This window comes from Loxodonta africana, chromosome 1 (genome assembly GCF_030014295.1).
Source record: "Loxodonta africana isolate mLoxAfr1 chromosome 1, mLoxAfr1.hap2, whole genome shotgun sequence".
Lineage (NCBI taxonomy): Eukaryota > Metazoa > Chordata > Mammalia > Proboscidea > Elephantidae > Loxodonta > Loxodonta africana.
The window spans coordinates 135,207,643-135,221,628 of record NC_087342.1 but is presented as its reverse complement, the minus strand read 5'-3'; the positions used below and the strand labels follow the sequence as shown (position 1 = coordinate 135,221,628).

General features: G+C 40.3%; 1 protein-coding gene across 3 annotated transcripts in view; it reads right to left on the bottom strand.

The window, feature by feature from the left end:
• The window catches only part of CD109 (CD109 molecule), a 227,911-nt gene that overhangs the window by 169,734 nt on the left and 44,191 nt on the right, over positions 1-13,986 (bottom strand). The window contains exon 2 of one of the 3 annotated variants that reach the window (XM_064288035.1): positions 11,986-12,071. In XM_064288035.1, coding sequence (XP_064144105.1) covers positions 11,986-12,071 — 86 coding nt within the window. Of the gene's footprint in view, positions 1-11,975; positions 12,258-13,986 lie in introns of those variants that run through there. The other 2 variants (XM_064288033.1, XM_064288038.1) reach the window with 2 other exon arrangements.

The following is a 13,986-nucleotide window of genomic DNA, read 5'->3' as shown; positions in this document are numbered from 1 at the left end:
CTGGGTGGTGTAAACAGTTAAGCACTTGGCTACTTACCGAAAGGTTGGTAGTTCAAATCTACCCAGAGATGCCTCAGAAAAAAGGCCTGGTGACCTACTTCCAAAAGATCACAGTCATTGAAAACCCTGTGGAGTGCAGTTCTAATCTGAAACACATGGGGTCACCATGAGCTAGAATCAACGCTACAGCGACTGGTTCAGGGTTTGGGGCTTTTTTTTTTTTTTTGAATTTAAGGTGTCTAATTTTTAGTACCTCGGAAACCCTAGTGGTGTAGTGGTTAAGTGCTACAGCTGCTAACCAGGAGGTCGGCAGTTCGAATCCACCAGGTGCTCCTTTGAAACTAGATGGGGCAGTTCTACTCTGTCCTATAGTGTCACTATGAGTCGGAATCGACTCGACGGCAGTGGGTCTGGTTTTTTGGTTTAGCTAAGACCTCAGGGAAGAAACAGAAAGCCAACGGAAAAGATGAAACTTGGAGCCAAAAAAATTCTCAGAATTTAAAATGGCTTCCTCTGTAAGAAGAAAACTGGAGGTGAAGGGAATTGCTGGTTTTTGCTGTTTTTGTACTAAGTCTTGTAGAATTATGTGCTTATTAAACTATGCGCAGTGTAATTTTTTTAAATAACATAATTTGAATTTTAAATATATGTATTTTTTAAAGGAGCCAGAGCCAAGGCTCTGTGTCAAGATTTTTAAATCTGCTCAACATTATATATAATAACACAAACCAAAAGTTAACTGTCATATCGACCCACTACTGTTGCCTTGTTCTGTTATCCACTTTTTAGCTTCTTGGCTTCTTGCTTTTCATTTCTATTGTTCTGTTTCGGTTTTTGGACACCTCCTGTATGACCGCCCACTTTTCTTAAAAATTAACACTGTAGATTGGTTACCTAAAAGCTTTTCACTGCCTCCCTCCATTGTGTATTCCTTTGCCAGACAGACTGAAAAGCTAAAATACTCAACTGCTCAGGCCTGATTCAGCTAGAAGTGCCCATGTGACATAATTCTGTACGATGAAATCTAAAGGGAAACGTTTTCTTCCTGAATAAAAAGGCAACACCTTGAGGGAGCAGGCCTTTGGCCCTTCCACCTTCATCCTACCAAGAACACAGGTATGACACCTTGCAACTGAGAGGAGGAAAGTCACCAGAGAAGGGCAGAATGGAAACGCAGACAGCACCTGACTCCCTGAGTGCACAATTAAGCAGCTGTTAGTAGCCCCATAGAAGTCCCTGGGTGGTACAAATGATTAAGAACGCACCTACTAACCAAAAGGTTGACGGTTTAAACCCACCCAGAGGGCCCTCAGCTTCCAAAACATCACAGCCTTGAAAAACCTATGGAGCCCGATTCTATTCTGCACAGATAGGTCACCATGAGTCCAACTCCATGGCAACTGGTTTTCTGGGTTTTGGTTTTTTTGTTCTTGTTTTTGTTTCTCCCAGCAGTCCTGGATTGCTCCAAATACACCCTTCCCCATCAACCCACCTCCTTGTGAGAGAGAGCTCCTGAGTCAGTGCCAAACTTTTAGGCCTGGACTTTTCCCACCTAGGACTCTCTCCTTGGAGAAGCTTGACAAGCTGTGTGGTGAGCCTACTATTACTTCAAAGTTCTCTACTGCTGCTTCCCTATCACTGCCTGTCCAGAATATAAAAGCTAATCGCTCATGTCCTGTCTGCTCCCCCAAACTACAACAACCCTTAAGGTCAATGATTTTTTAACCATGGTTAAGACTTCTTGGCATAGAGGACAACTTCCCCACCCATCCTAAAATATCTTTTTTTCTTTTGAGCATGGCACACCCTTCCAATGTCATATTTTACTCATATGTATCATCCAATCAAGCTCCAGTGACTGTTCTAAGGTTATACTTACTTCCTTGTGCTAAAATGTGCTTGCTTGTTGTACTTAAATCAAATCACAGATTTTTGCAAAAAGGAATTGCGTATATAAGGGATAAAGGACAAAAAAATAATTACATAAATCTGTACTTAATATATTTATAAAATATGGTGATGGGTAAGACAGTACACAATACTGGGGAAGCCAACACAACCTGTACAAGGCAAGCTCATGGTAGCTCCACAGATACATTCAAATTCCGTGAGGAACCAAATTGTTGGGCTGGTGGCTGTGGGGACCATGGTCTCAGGGAACTGGCATAACACAGTTTGTAAAGATGTTCTACATTCTACTTTGGTGACTAGCGTCTGGGGTCTTAAAAGCCTGTGAGTGGCCATCTAGGACACTCCACTGGTCTCACCCCTTCGGGAGCAAGGAAGAATGAAGAAAACTAAAGACACAAGAGAAAGATTAGCCCAAAGGACTAATGGACCACATCTACCACGGCCTCTGCCAGACTAAGTCCAGTACAACTACATGGTGCCCAGCTGCCACCACTGACTGCTCTGACAGGGATCACAATAGAGGGTCCTGGACAGAGCTGGAGAAAAATGTACAACAAAATTCTAACTCAAAAAGAAAGACCAGACTTGCTGACCTGACAGAGCCTGGAGAAACCCTCAGAGTATGGCCCCCCAGACACCATTTCAGCTCAGTAATGAGGTCACTCCTGAGGCTCATTCTTCAGCCAGAGATTGAACAGGCCCATGGAACAAAACAAGACTAAAGGGGTGCACAAGCTCTGGGGCAGGGGCTGGAAGGTAGGAGGGAACAGGACAGCTGGCAATGGAGAACCCAGGGTTGAGAAGGTAGAGTGTTGACATGTCGTGGGGTTGTTTACCAATGTCATACAATAATGTGTGTACTGTTTGATGAGAAACTAGTTTGTTTTGTAAACCTTCATCTAAAGTTTAATAAAAAAATTAAAATATATATATTTATAAAATAAACCAAATAGTCAAAGTACAAAAGTGAAAACGACTTGAAATAGAAATTAATCAAAACCCACCATGTCCCTGGGTTTGTTGTCCCAACTTTTCTCTCTTGAGTTACCTACCTTAGATTCAATCCATACATTTTGTCATCCATCTCAGCTAGATTTGCATTTGCTATGCAGCTCCCACCTCTAGACTTACCCTGAGCCTGTGTTCATTCATGCATATTTAGCTCATTTTGGCTTCTGCTCCCTCTCCTAGGCTCAGCACTGCCCCAGAACCAAATAGCTGCTGTTCCTAGCTCCTTGCTTTCACAGGTGTCAAATACGCACTTCAGACTCTCAGAGAGCCTACCACCCTACAAGGACCACCACCACCAAACTAGTCTTGGGTATGGGCTCTGAAAGAAATATGATGTTTTAACTTCAAACATAAAATCAGAGATATTAAGAAGTGCTTTATTTCAGATGCTTCTTTCAAGTATTGAAATAATTTCTTATTGCATACTGTTTTTTTTTCTTTTTCCCTTTCAGTCAGACAGCCTCAAAGCCCAACCCTTCTAAGAGAGATCTGCTCTGACTTATCCTTCTACACAGAACAAAATAAGCTGCGCTTTTTTCCGAAATTGCCCTTGACAAGATAACCACAGAATAGGCCACAGATGGCCTCAACCCACCTCTGGGTGGAGGCTTAACACCCTAATGAAGAAAAATTCATCCCTTCCTCCAACCTGGGGGATCAAACCCTTGTCTAAAGAAAACGCATGGTGATCCTCAAGCTCCGAGCACCTGCGTGTAGGTCAATCCTGAGTATCCATGATGAATTTGCATTTCCTTGTCTGCTTTCTGTAAAAGCCCACCTCAAGCTGCCTGCTAGCAGTCTTGGAGCCAGCAGCCCCAACTGCTCCTTCCTTTGTACAACGACATAAAGGCGTCTTTCTGATCTCCCACCTCGGCCCCTTGTTTATTGGCCGTAACAAGTCAAGCCAAGCAAAACCTGGGGTTTTCACCCAGCAACACTTTCAATTATCTACGCACAACTCGTGGATCAGGGACCACCAAGTTCTTTATCAAGAATTCCTGGGCTTTAGCTGGGGAGAACAGCCTGCTGAGAGGGAGATAACAAATTGACTTAGGTAGGCTGTATGCCCCCAGGAGTCAGAAAGTGGCAGGGGCTTGTTGAAGGTATCAGAGAAAAGGGCATGCTTGTCTTTTGCAACATTAGGGAATGAGCAGGTGTTCCGTTCAAAAGTTAAGATAAACCGAAAAACCAAACCCATTGCCATCAAGTCAATTCCAACTCATAATCATGACAGGGTCTCTGCATTTCCCTCATAGAGATATGGCAGCTAGGAGAACTAGAACCAGAGGGCTTCTGCACAAACAGCAGGGCCACCCTCCTCTGTTATGCCCTCGGTAAATTCCTGAACTCTTAATAGTTCTGAGTTGTCTGTAAAATCTCTTGAATTTTTATTAACTAGTTTCTATCAACCAACTACAGGGAAATGAAAAGAGCAGAGCTGAAGTACCTCGACAGTGACAGCATTAAAAGTACCGGAACAGAAGAGTAGAATAGGCAAAAAGAAAAGATTGGGTGCTAATAGTACCGTCTAGTCAGTAACATGGCAATAGGACAATCAAGGCAGGGTTAGAATAATTACAAGGATAGCACCGGGTTTTGGGGTTTAAACTAGCATATCTCAGGAGGTGGGGGGATATGCTAGTACTGCAACCAGAGGAAGCACCATGCAAGACAAGAGCTTAGGAGGAAGAAGCTCAAAGGAAGTAGCTGAACCATAAGAGAAAATCACTGCCATGGAGGTCGTTTAGGGCAGATTAATTTGGATCAAAATGATACACTGTTTCATCTGAAGAAACACGGAAGCAAAAGTTGCTTTATTTTGGTTGAGACAGTGAACCCCATTACTGGAGGCAATACCGCTGCAAATCAGGGAAGAGTAAGATGAAAGAGAAAGAAACTGGATCCCAAATAGAAACGGACCAGTGACGCAAATTTTGACTAAACTTTTTGATTTCTCATAAACTCTGAAAAGGGAGGTAATTTTGTTGGGCTGCAATGTTTCTCCCGGAACTGTAGCTAATAAACCCTTCTTTACAATTTTCTTCACTACTTTTGGGTTCTTAGGTGCTTTTTGTTTTTGTTACACGGTTATATAAGTTTTCAGAAAGGACTCAAAAATTTACACTGAGGCCCCTCTAAGTTCTAGATGTTTATCTATGGACTTCTAGAATCACATTAAAATAATGAAGAAATGGCTCTACTACATGGAGCCCTGGTACTGTAGTGGTTAAACAGCTCAGCTGCTAACCAAAGGGTCGGCAATTCAAATCCACCAGCCACTCCCTGGAAACCCTCTGGGGCAGTTCTATTCTGACATGTAGTGTTGCTAGGAGTCAGAATGGACTCAACAGCAATGGGTTTTTTTAATCTGGAAAAAGGACAATTAGTCTTTGTGTATGAAGATTTAAAGCAGAAGTGGGAGGAACAGTAATTGGGGCTCTAGGTCCATAAGGTGAGAGATGGTTGAATTCATCCAGACCACAGAGACTGAATTCAGGAAAAACCTGTTGCTGTCCAGTCGATTCCAACTCATCTACTGCAAACAGTCATCATTATGGCAATGCCCAGAACAGAGAACACCTTCCAGTCTCTCAGGCAGCTGCCATTTTGCATCAGCCTACCACCTAGTGGTCACAGCAGTTGATACAACATGTTATCGCAGTCACAAAACCAAACCTGTTACCATCAAGTTGATTGCAACACAGAGTGAACCAATAGGATGGAGGAGAACTGCCCCATAGGGTTTCCAAGGAGCAGCTGGTAGATTCCAACTGCTGACCTTTTGGTTAGCAGCCAAGCTCTTAATCACTGTGCAACCGGGGCTCCTTGAGGCCACCACATGACGTATATATTTAGTTGTTATCGTTGTTAGTTGCCTTCTAGTCAATTCCAACTCATAGTGACCCCACATGTGCAGAGTAGAAATGCTCCATCGGGTTTTCAAGGCAGTGACCTTCTGAAGCAGGTTGCCAGACCCGTCTTTTGAGGCGCCTCTGGGTGTGTTCTAACTGCCAACCTTTTGGCTAATAGTCAAGCACTTAACCATCTGCACCACCCATCTAGATAGATAGTCAGACAGCCAAGACAGACAGATAGATAGATTTTAAAAAAAAAAAAAAAAAAACCGTTGCCATCAAGTCGATTCCCACTCATAGCATCCCTATAGGACAGAGTAGAACTGCCCCATAGGGTTTCCAAAGAGAGGCTGGTGGATTAAAATTGCTGACCTTTTGATTAGCAGCAGAGTCTCATCTTTTTCTGTACCTCAGAGACAATGCTTACTAGGTCATAAAAGGGGGAGAGGCGAGTAAACAGTCCTGTTACAGTGTGACACTAGTAACATAGTTGTTGATAAAATTCTTAAGATGTTTCCAATTATTAAAAATGTAATTCTTGTACCTGTTACATAATTACAAGTCTGCCTGAGGCAATTGTTTTAATGACACTTGGCTAACAGCAATGAAATGGACCATCAATAACCTCAGTTTACACCACAGTTATATGCTCTGCCTTAGGCAATGCAGAAGGCTGTCGTGGGCTGTGGAGTCTATTCCAGCTCACATCCATCCTGTATGACCGAGTAGAACTGCCTTATAGGGTTCCCAGGCTGTAATCTTTGTGGAAGCAGATCACCAGGTCTTTTCTCCAACAGAGCTGCTGACGGGTTCAAACTGCCAACCTTTCAGTTAGCAGCTGACTGCTTAACCATTGCGCCACTGGGCTCCTTTGCAGAAGGCCTAGGACACTAAAATGAGACCATAGGAATTTCAGGATTACCAGCCCTGATTATCACTGTAGACATCACCATAGATAACAGAATTTCAATAAAATTTGAAGATGACCTCAACTTATTGCCAAGCTCAATCTTAGGACAAATTCCACCCATTCTAAAAATACCTTTCACCTGTGTTTCCTGGAGAACAGATTCTCCACAATCTGAAACTAGGACTCAAATAGAAGTGGATAACTTATTCTAAAATTGTTTCCGTTGTATTTAGATCTTTTCTGCGAAAAGGGTTGCGCTGGGCCAACACCAAAGATTCCCAGGGTAGACTGGAATGAACTCTCAACTTCAGGTTATTTCAGAAGCAGCAGCTGTGAAAGACAGCAAGACCCAGGCAGACCTGGAGTAACGCTAAGCAGCAATATCAGGCCTAAGTCCTACATTTGAAGCCCTATATATGCAGGGTCATCCCCGGTAGGGACCATTTATAAATGCACTAGTTTATGTGCATTCAAAAGGTATCATCAAATTGGTCTCTATTCACCGGGATCAACACAGGCAAAAGGATAGTCAGGAATGGGAGGAGGAAATGGAATCAGAGGCTAATTGCCCCCATGAAAAACTGACTCCTTTGCCATTTGATCAGAAGAACTGGATGATACCCATCTATCATTACTGAACCTTTTGATCAGAGATTCTATAGAAGAATTCTGATCAAAGTGGGTAAAATATAGAACATAATCATAAATTTTCATTGAATCTAGATTTTCTGGAATCATGGAGGCTAGATGAATCCCCAAAACTATTAGCCTGAGATAATCTTTAAACCTTAAATCAAAAATATCCCCTGAACACTAATTAGATAGTAGATAAGAACTACTTTAGGTGACAGGAAAGACAATACACAATACAGGCGAGATCAGCACAACTGGACTAAACCAAAAGCAAAGAAGTTTCCTGAATAAACTGAATGCTTCGAAAGCCAGCGTAGCAGGGGCAGGGGTTTGGGGACCATGGTTTCAGAGGACATCTAAGTCAATTGGCATAATAAAATCTATTAAGAAAACATTCTGCATCCCACTTTAGAGAGTGGCATCTGGGGTCTTAAACGCTAGCAAGCGGCCATTTAAGATGCATCAATTGCTCTCAACCCACCTGGATCAAAGGAGAATGAAAAACACCAAGGACACAAGGTAATTACAAGCCCAAGAGACAGAGGGGGCCACATTAACCAGAGACAACATCAGCCTGAGACCAGAAGAACTAGATGGTGCCTGGCTATAACCAATGACTGCCCTGACTAGGGAACACAACAGAGAACCTCTAAGGGAGCAGGAGAGCAATGGGATGCAGACCCCAAATTCTCATAAAAAGACCAGACTTTATGGTCTGACTGAGACTAGAAGGGCCCAGTGGTCATGGCCCCCAGACCTTCTGTTGGCCCAGGACAGGAACCATTCCCAAAGCTAACTTTTCAGACAGGGATTAGACTGGACAATGGGTTGAGAGGGATGCTGGTAAGGAGTGAGCTTCTTGGATGAGGCGGACACTTGAGACCATGTTGGTATCTCCTGCCTGGAAGGGAGTTGAGAGGGTAGAGTGAGTTAGAAGCTGGCAAAATGGACATGAAAAGAGAAAATGGAGGGAGGAAGCGGGCTGTCTCATTAGGGGGAAAGCAACTGGGAGTATGTAGCAAGGTATATATAAGTTTTTGTGTAAGAGATAGACTTGATTTGTAAACTTGCACTTAAAGCACAATAAAATTTTTTTTTAAATATCCCCTTAAGTCTTCTTAAAGCCAAACAGTAGTTTAGCTTAACTAGTAAAGAATACTTGCTTTCAGCATAATGCTCTTTAAGAACTAGCTATATGGGATCAAAGTGACAACAGCAACTGGAAAGATTAGGTAGGAACCTTAGGGGTCAGTGAGTTTATGTTAATAAAGGAAGAACTCAGAAAAAGAGGGTGACAATGGTTGTACACTCCGATTGTAATCAATGTCACTGAGTTGTACACATAGAAACTGTTGAATTGATGTATGTTTTGCTGTAAATATTCTCAACAAGAACAACAGAATAAAATTAATTAAAAAAAAAAAAAAAAAACAGACAACTCGACCCAAAACTCCAGGACCATGCCATCTCTGACTGATTTGGAATTAATTAGTGCACTACAAGTCAGAATTGACTCAATGGCAATAGGTTTGTTTTAGTTTTGGTCCTCTAATGTTTTGAGGTTTTTGTTTGTTTTTCATATTTTGTTTGTTTTAGTTTTAGGTCAGAAAAGATTTTCACTTCTTATTGACTGGAAGTCATATATTAAATAGGCCTCAGTAACAAACTGATCTTACGTGTTCAAGTGCAAAAGAATGGGGAGAGGAGACTATGTGAGAGGGTTTCTCCTTTCCCCATAGTCCTGGGAGAAAGGAAACAAATCAATATTCATGGAACACTACAGTGCTCCAGGCATTGTGCCAACCTGAATCTTACTTAAACCTTCGGCCAAACTTATAAGCCTCAGAAGATAGTATCTGGGTCCAGATCCTTCCTCCACCACTTATTATCTGTGTCCATGAGCAAATTACTTAAACCAGCTCCAAGCCTCAAGGTCTTTGTTTGTCAAATGGAGATAACACCTTGGAGGGAGCTATAAGGATTAAATGAGATAAAGAACATTCCACAAAGCAATCACAATAAACTGTAGTACCTATTAAACTGGGAAAAAAAGGCAGGTATTAATCCCATTGCATAGATAACAGTATATTAGTTCTAAATTGTTTTAAACTCAATACAACTTTAAAAAAAAAAAGAGGAATACAATATTAAAAAATATACAATTATCACCATATCCAGAAACCATAACATCTATTGTTCCACTGATTGCTATAAAAATAAAATAAAATGCTGGTGCATTTCTAAAATCTACTTTCAGGTGAAAGAAGTTTTTTTAACACTTTTTTTTTTTTTAGGTTTATAATGAACTATTAGAAAGGAAAAGATTTACCTTTTCTCTCCCTCTTCTGCGCCCATCAGAAAGTTTTAAAACTTCCTAAAATTGGAGAAAATAATTGCTGGTGCAACCTTGTTCCCTCAGGATAGCTAGAACTATCTCCAGCAATTCCACTCATTCCCAAAGAGTGATTCAGTTACAGAAATGTAGGATTTCCTCTAGGGAACACTTAAGCCTCAAGTATATTTCTGTGAGATACTTTGGTACTACTTTATAACCCTTTTGAACTTACATGGGGACCAAATTATTAAACTGTTAATAAATTGATTTCTACGCACTAACCCTGGTCAAGAGACAGCAGGAGGAACTACTTCTATCGAATATAATGGGGTAAAGACTTTAGGAAATCTCTTATGGACAGGAATGGATCTGAGCAAAACCAGCAGTGTTGCCTAGGCTGAAGGCCAATTTCCACAGAAATATTAGACACCTTGAATAAAAAAAAAATGTGTCAATCCCCAAAAACATATGGCATGGAAACCTTAGCAATAACAATATATATTATATTTTACGGTTTTCACTAAATGAAATCTTTATGTCTTTGAAGTAATTTTGCCTTCGAACAAATGAAAGGTGTATTTTTATAGAACACAGAAAGTTTGCCTCTTAATAACTCAATATTCAATCTGTTATGTGCATTAGTCTATTTTACCAGCACCACTGACAATTCTTTCCACATTGGTATTTAAAACACAGGAATTAAAAAGAATAATGAACCCATAAAGCAGATGTTTCACTAAAAAAAAACTCTATTTGTCAAGAGAAATTGTTGCTTGAAGGGACAGGAAATTATTGCCAAGATATTAACTGTAAGCCAGAAAGTAAAAGGCTCTAATAGAACCTTTCTGAATCTATTTTGGACCTGGGGTGGCACAAATGGTTAAGTGCTCAACAATTAAAGATTGTCAGTTCAGACCCACCCAAAGACCCCTCGGAAGAAAAGCCTGGTGATCTGCTTCTAAAAGGTCACAGTCCCCATGGAATGCAGTTCTACTCTGCACAAATGGAGTTGCCATGAGTCAGAATCAGCTCAACAGCAATTGACAACAACAACAACAGGTGTGTAGTGGTTATCTCGTTGCTAATTTGTAATTCCCTAATGACATATATATATTGAACATCTTTGCTATCTATATATCCTCTTTAGAGAGATGTCTATTCAGGTCTTCGGTCTATTTTATAATTGGGTTGCCTGTTTCTCATTGTTGAGTTTCAGGAGTTCTTTGTGTGTCTTGGATAGAAGTCCTTTAGCAGATTTGTGTTTTGCAAATATTCTCTCCTAGTCTGTGGTTTCTCTTTTCACTCTCTTAAAAAGAGGATTCAATTTTAACCTTTTGATTTATTATCATTATTACCAATGATTTATAATATACTGCAATTTTTATTTCTGAGAATTCAATCAGAAAGACAAGCTAAATAAAGTTGCATTTCTCTTATTACTTTAACCACCAGAAGGAAAAAACAGTATAAATGTGCCCTTCTAAAAGAATTTCTAAACAATGAAAATACAGATATCCTTTTCCAAAAGGATTAATCATAGCTTCTCTATAAAAAGCATACTCTCATGTGTCGTCTTAAACATGGTTGAATTTACATAAAACTCTGGGAATACATCTGTTGGCAAAATAATGTATAGCTGTATTAACTGGCAGGCTATTACGAGGCCTTACCACTCTAATAATCAAAATTCACTGATCTCAGGCTTTCTTTTATTATAAAACAACAACAATTAGTTTCTGAGCCAGTATATATTTCATTAGTCAGAAAATATGAATATATATATGGAAAGAATTCTGGCCAAAAGAATTATCAGGAAGGGCTGACTCAACAGCACTGTGGCTTCACATGTTAGAACAGATTTGAACCTTAATCTTCCAATCTGCCTGAGTCATTCAATTTTGAGTTGCTTTGTATGCGCTTTTAGCTCATTTCTGGAGGTCATCTGTTTCTTGTACTTCTTGCGTGATTCTCCCAGCTGATTTACTATCTGCTTCACTGATATTTCACGACATTTGCCAAATTTGATTTTAAATTCCCTTAAATTGGAGAGATAAAACTATGATGTATCTATCCTGACCCAAATACCAACAGCATTTTTTAAAGAGATGGAAAAACTGATCATTAACTTTACGTGGACAGGGAAAAGGCCCTGGATAAGTAAAGCACTATTGAAGAAAAAGAATGAAGTAGGAGGACTTACACTACCTGACCTCAGAACCTACTATACAGCTACGGTAGTCAAAACAGCCTGGTACCGGTACGATGACAGATACGTTGACCAACGGAACAGAATTGAGAACCCAAATGTAAATACATCTACCTGTGGTCACCTGATCTTTGATGAAGATCCAAAGTCCATCGAATGGGGAAAAGACTGTCTTTTTAACAAATGGTACTGGCAACACTGGATCTCCATCTGCAAAAAAATAAAACAGCATCTAAACCTCTTACCATATACAAAAACTAACCTCAAAATGGAGGAAAGACCTGAATATAAAACAAAAACTATAAAGATCATAGAAGAAAAAATACAGTCAATACTAGAGGCCTTAATACAAAGCATTAACAGGATACAAACCATAACTAACAATACACAAACACCAGAAGATAAGCTAGATAACTGGAATCTTCTAAAAATTAAACACTTTAGCTCATCAAAAGACTTCATCAAAAGGTAAAAAGAGAACATACAGACTAGGAAAAAATTTTGGCTATGACAAATCCGGCAAAGGTCTAATCTCTAAAATCTACAAGTAAATCTAACACCTCTACAACAAAAAGACAAATAACCCAATTAAAAAATGGACAAATGATGTGAACAGGCATTACACCAAAGTAGACATTTAGGTGGTTAACAGACACGTGAGGAAATGCTAGCAATCATTAGCCATTAAAACCAAAAACCAAGCCATTAAAATAATGTAAATTAAAACCTCTACGAGATACCATCTTACCCTGACATTACTGGCACAAATTTAAAAAAAGGAAATTACAAATGTTGGAGAGGCTATGGGGACAATGGAACTCTTATGCACTGCTTATGGGAATGAAAAATGGTCCAACCATTTTGGAAAACAATATGGTGATTTCTTAAAAAGCTAGAAATAGAAATACCATAGGATCTAGCAATCCCACTCCTAGGAATATACCCTAGAGAAATAAGAGCTGCTACACAAATAGACATACGCACACCCATGTACACTGCAGCACTGTTCACTATAGCAAAAAGATGGAAACAACCTAGGTGCCCATAAACAGATGAACAGAAAAACTGTGGTACATATACAAAAGGTATAGTACACAACAATAAAGAACAATAATGAATCTTTGAAGTATCTCACAACATGGATATATCTGTAGGGCATTATGCTCAGTGAAATAAGTCAATCACAAAAGGACAAATACCGTATGAGACCACTACTATAAAAACTCATGAAAAGATTTACACATAAAAAGAAACAATATTTGATGGTTAATAAGGGAGGAGAGGGGTAGGGAGGGCAAAACAGTAAATAAACAATAGATAAGTGGTGACTTTGGTGAAGGGTAAGACAGTACACAGTACTGGGGAAGCCAGCACAACTTGTCCAAGGCAAGATCATGGAAGCTCCATAGACATATCCAAACTCCCTGAGGGACCAAACTACTGGGCCAAGGGCTGTGGGAACCATAGTCTCAGGGAGCATCTAGCTCATACATTCTACTTTGGTCAGTAGCTTCTGGGATCTTAAAAGCTTGTGAGTTGGCCATCTAAGATACTCCACTGGTCTCACCCCTTTGGTAGCAAAGGAGAATGAAGAAAACCAAAGACACAAGGGAAAGATTAGTCTAAAGGACTAATGGACCATAACTACCACAGACTCCATGAGACTGAGTCCAGTACAACTAGATGGTGCCCAGCTACTACCACTGACTGCTCTGAGACCCACAATAGAGGGTCCCGGACAGGGCTGGAGAAATATGTAGAACAAAATTCTAACTTGCAAAAAAAAAAAAGACCATATTTACTGGTCTGACAGAGGCTGGAGCAACTCCAAGTACAGCCCCCAGACATCCTTTTAGCTCAGTAATAAAGTCATTCCTGAGGTTTGCCCTTCAGCCAAAGATTAGACACGCCCATAAAACAAAGCAAGATTAAATGGACACACCAGCCCTGGGGCAAGGACGAGAAGGCAGGAGAGGACAGGAAAGCTAGTAATGGGGAACCTAAGGTTGTTGAGAAGGGGAGAGGGTTGACATGTCATAGGGCTGCAACCAATGTTACAAAACAATGTGCGTATTGTTTGATGAGAAGTTAGTTTGCTCTGTAAACCTTCATCTAAAGCACAATA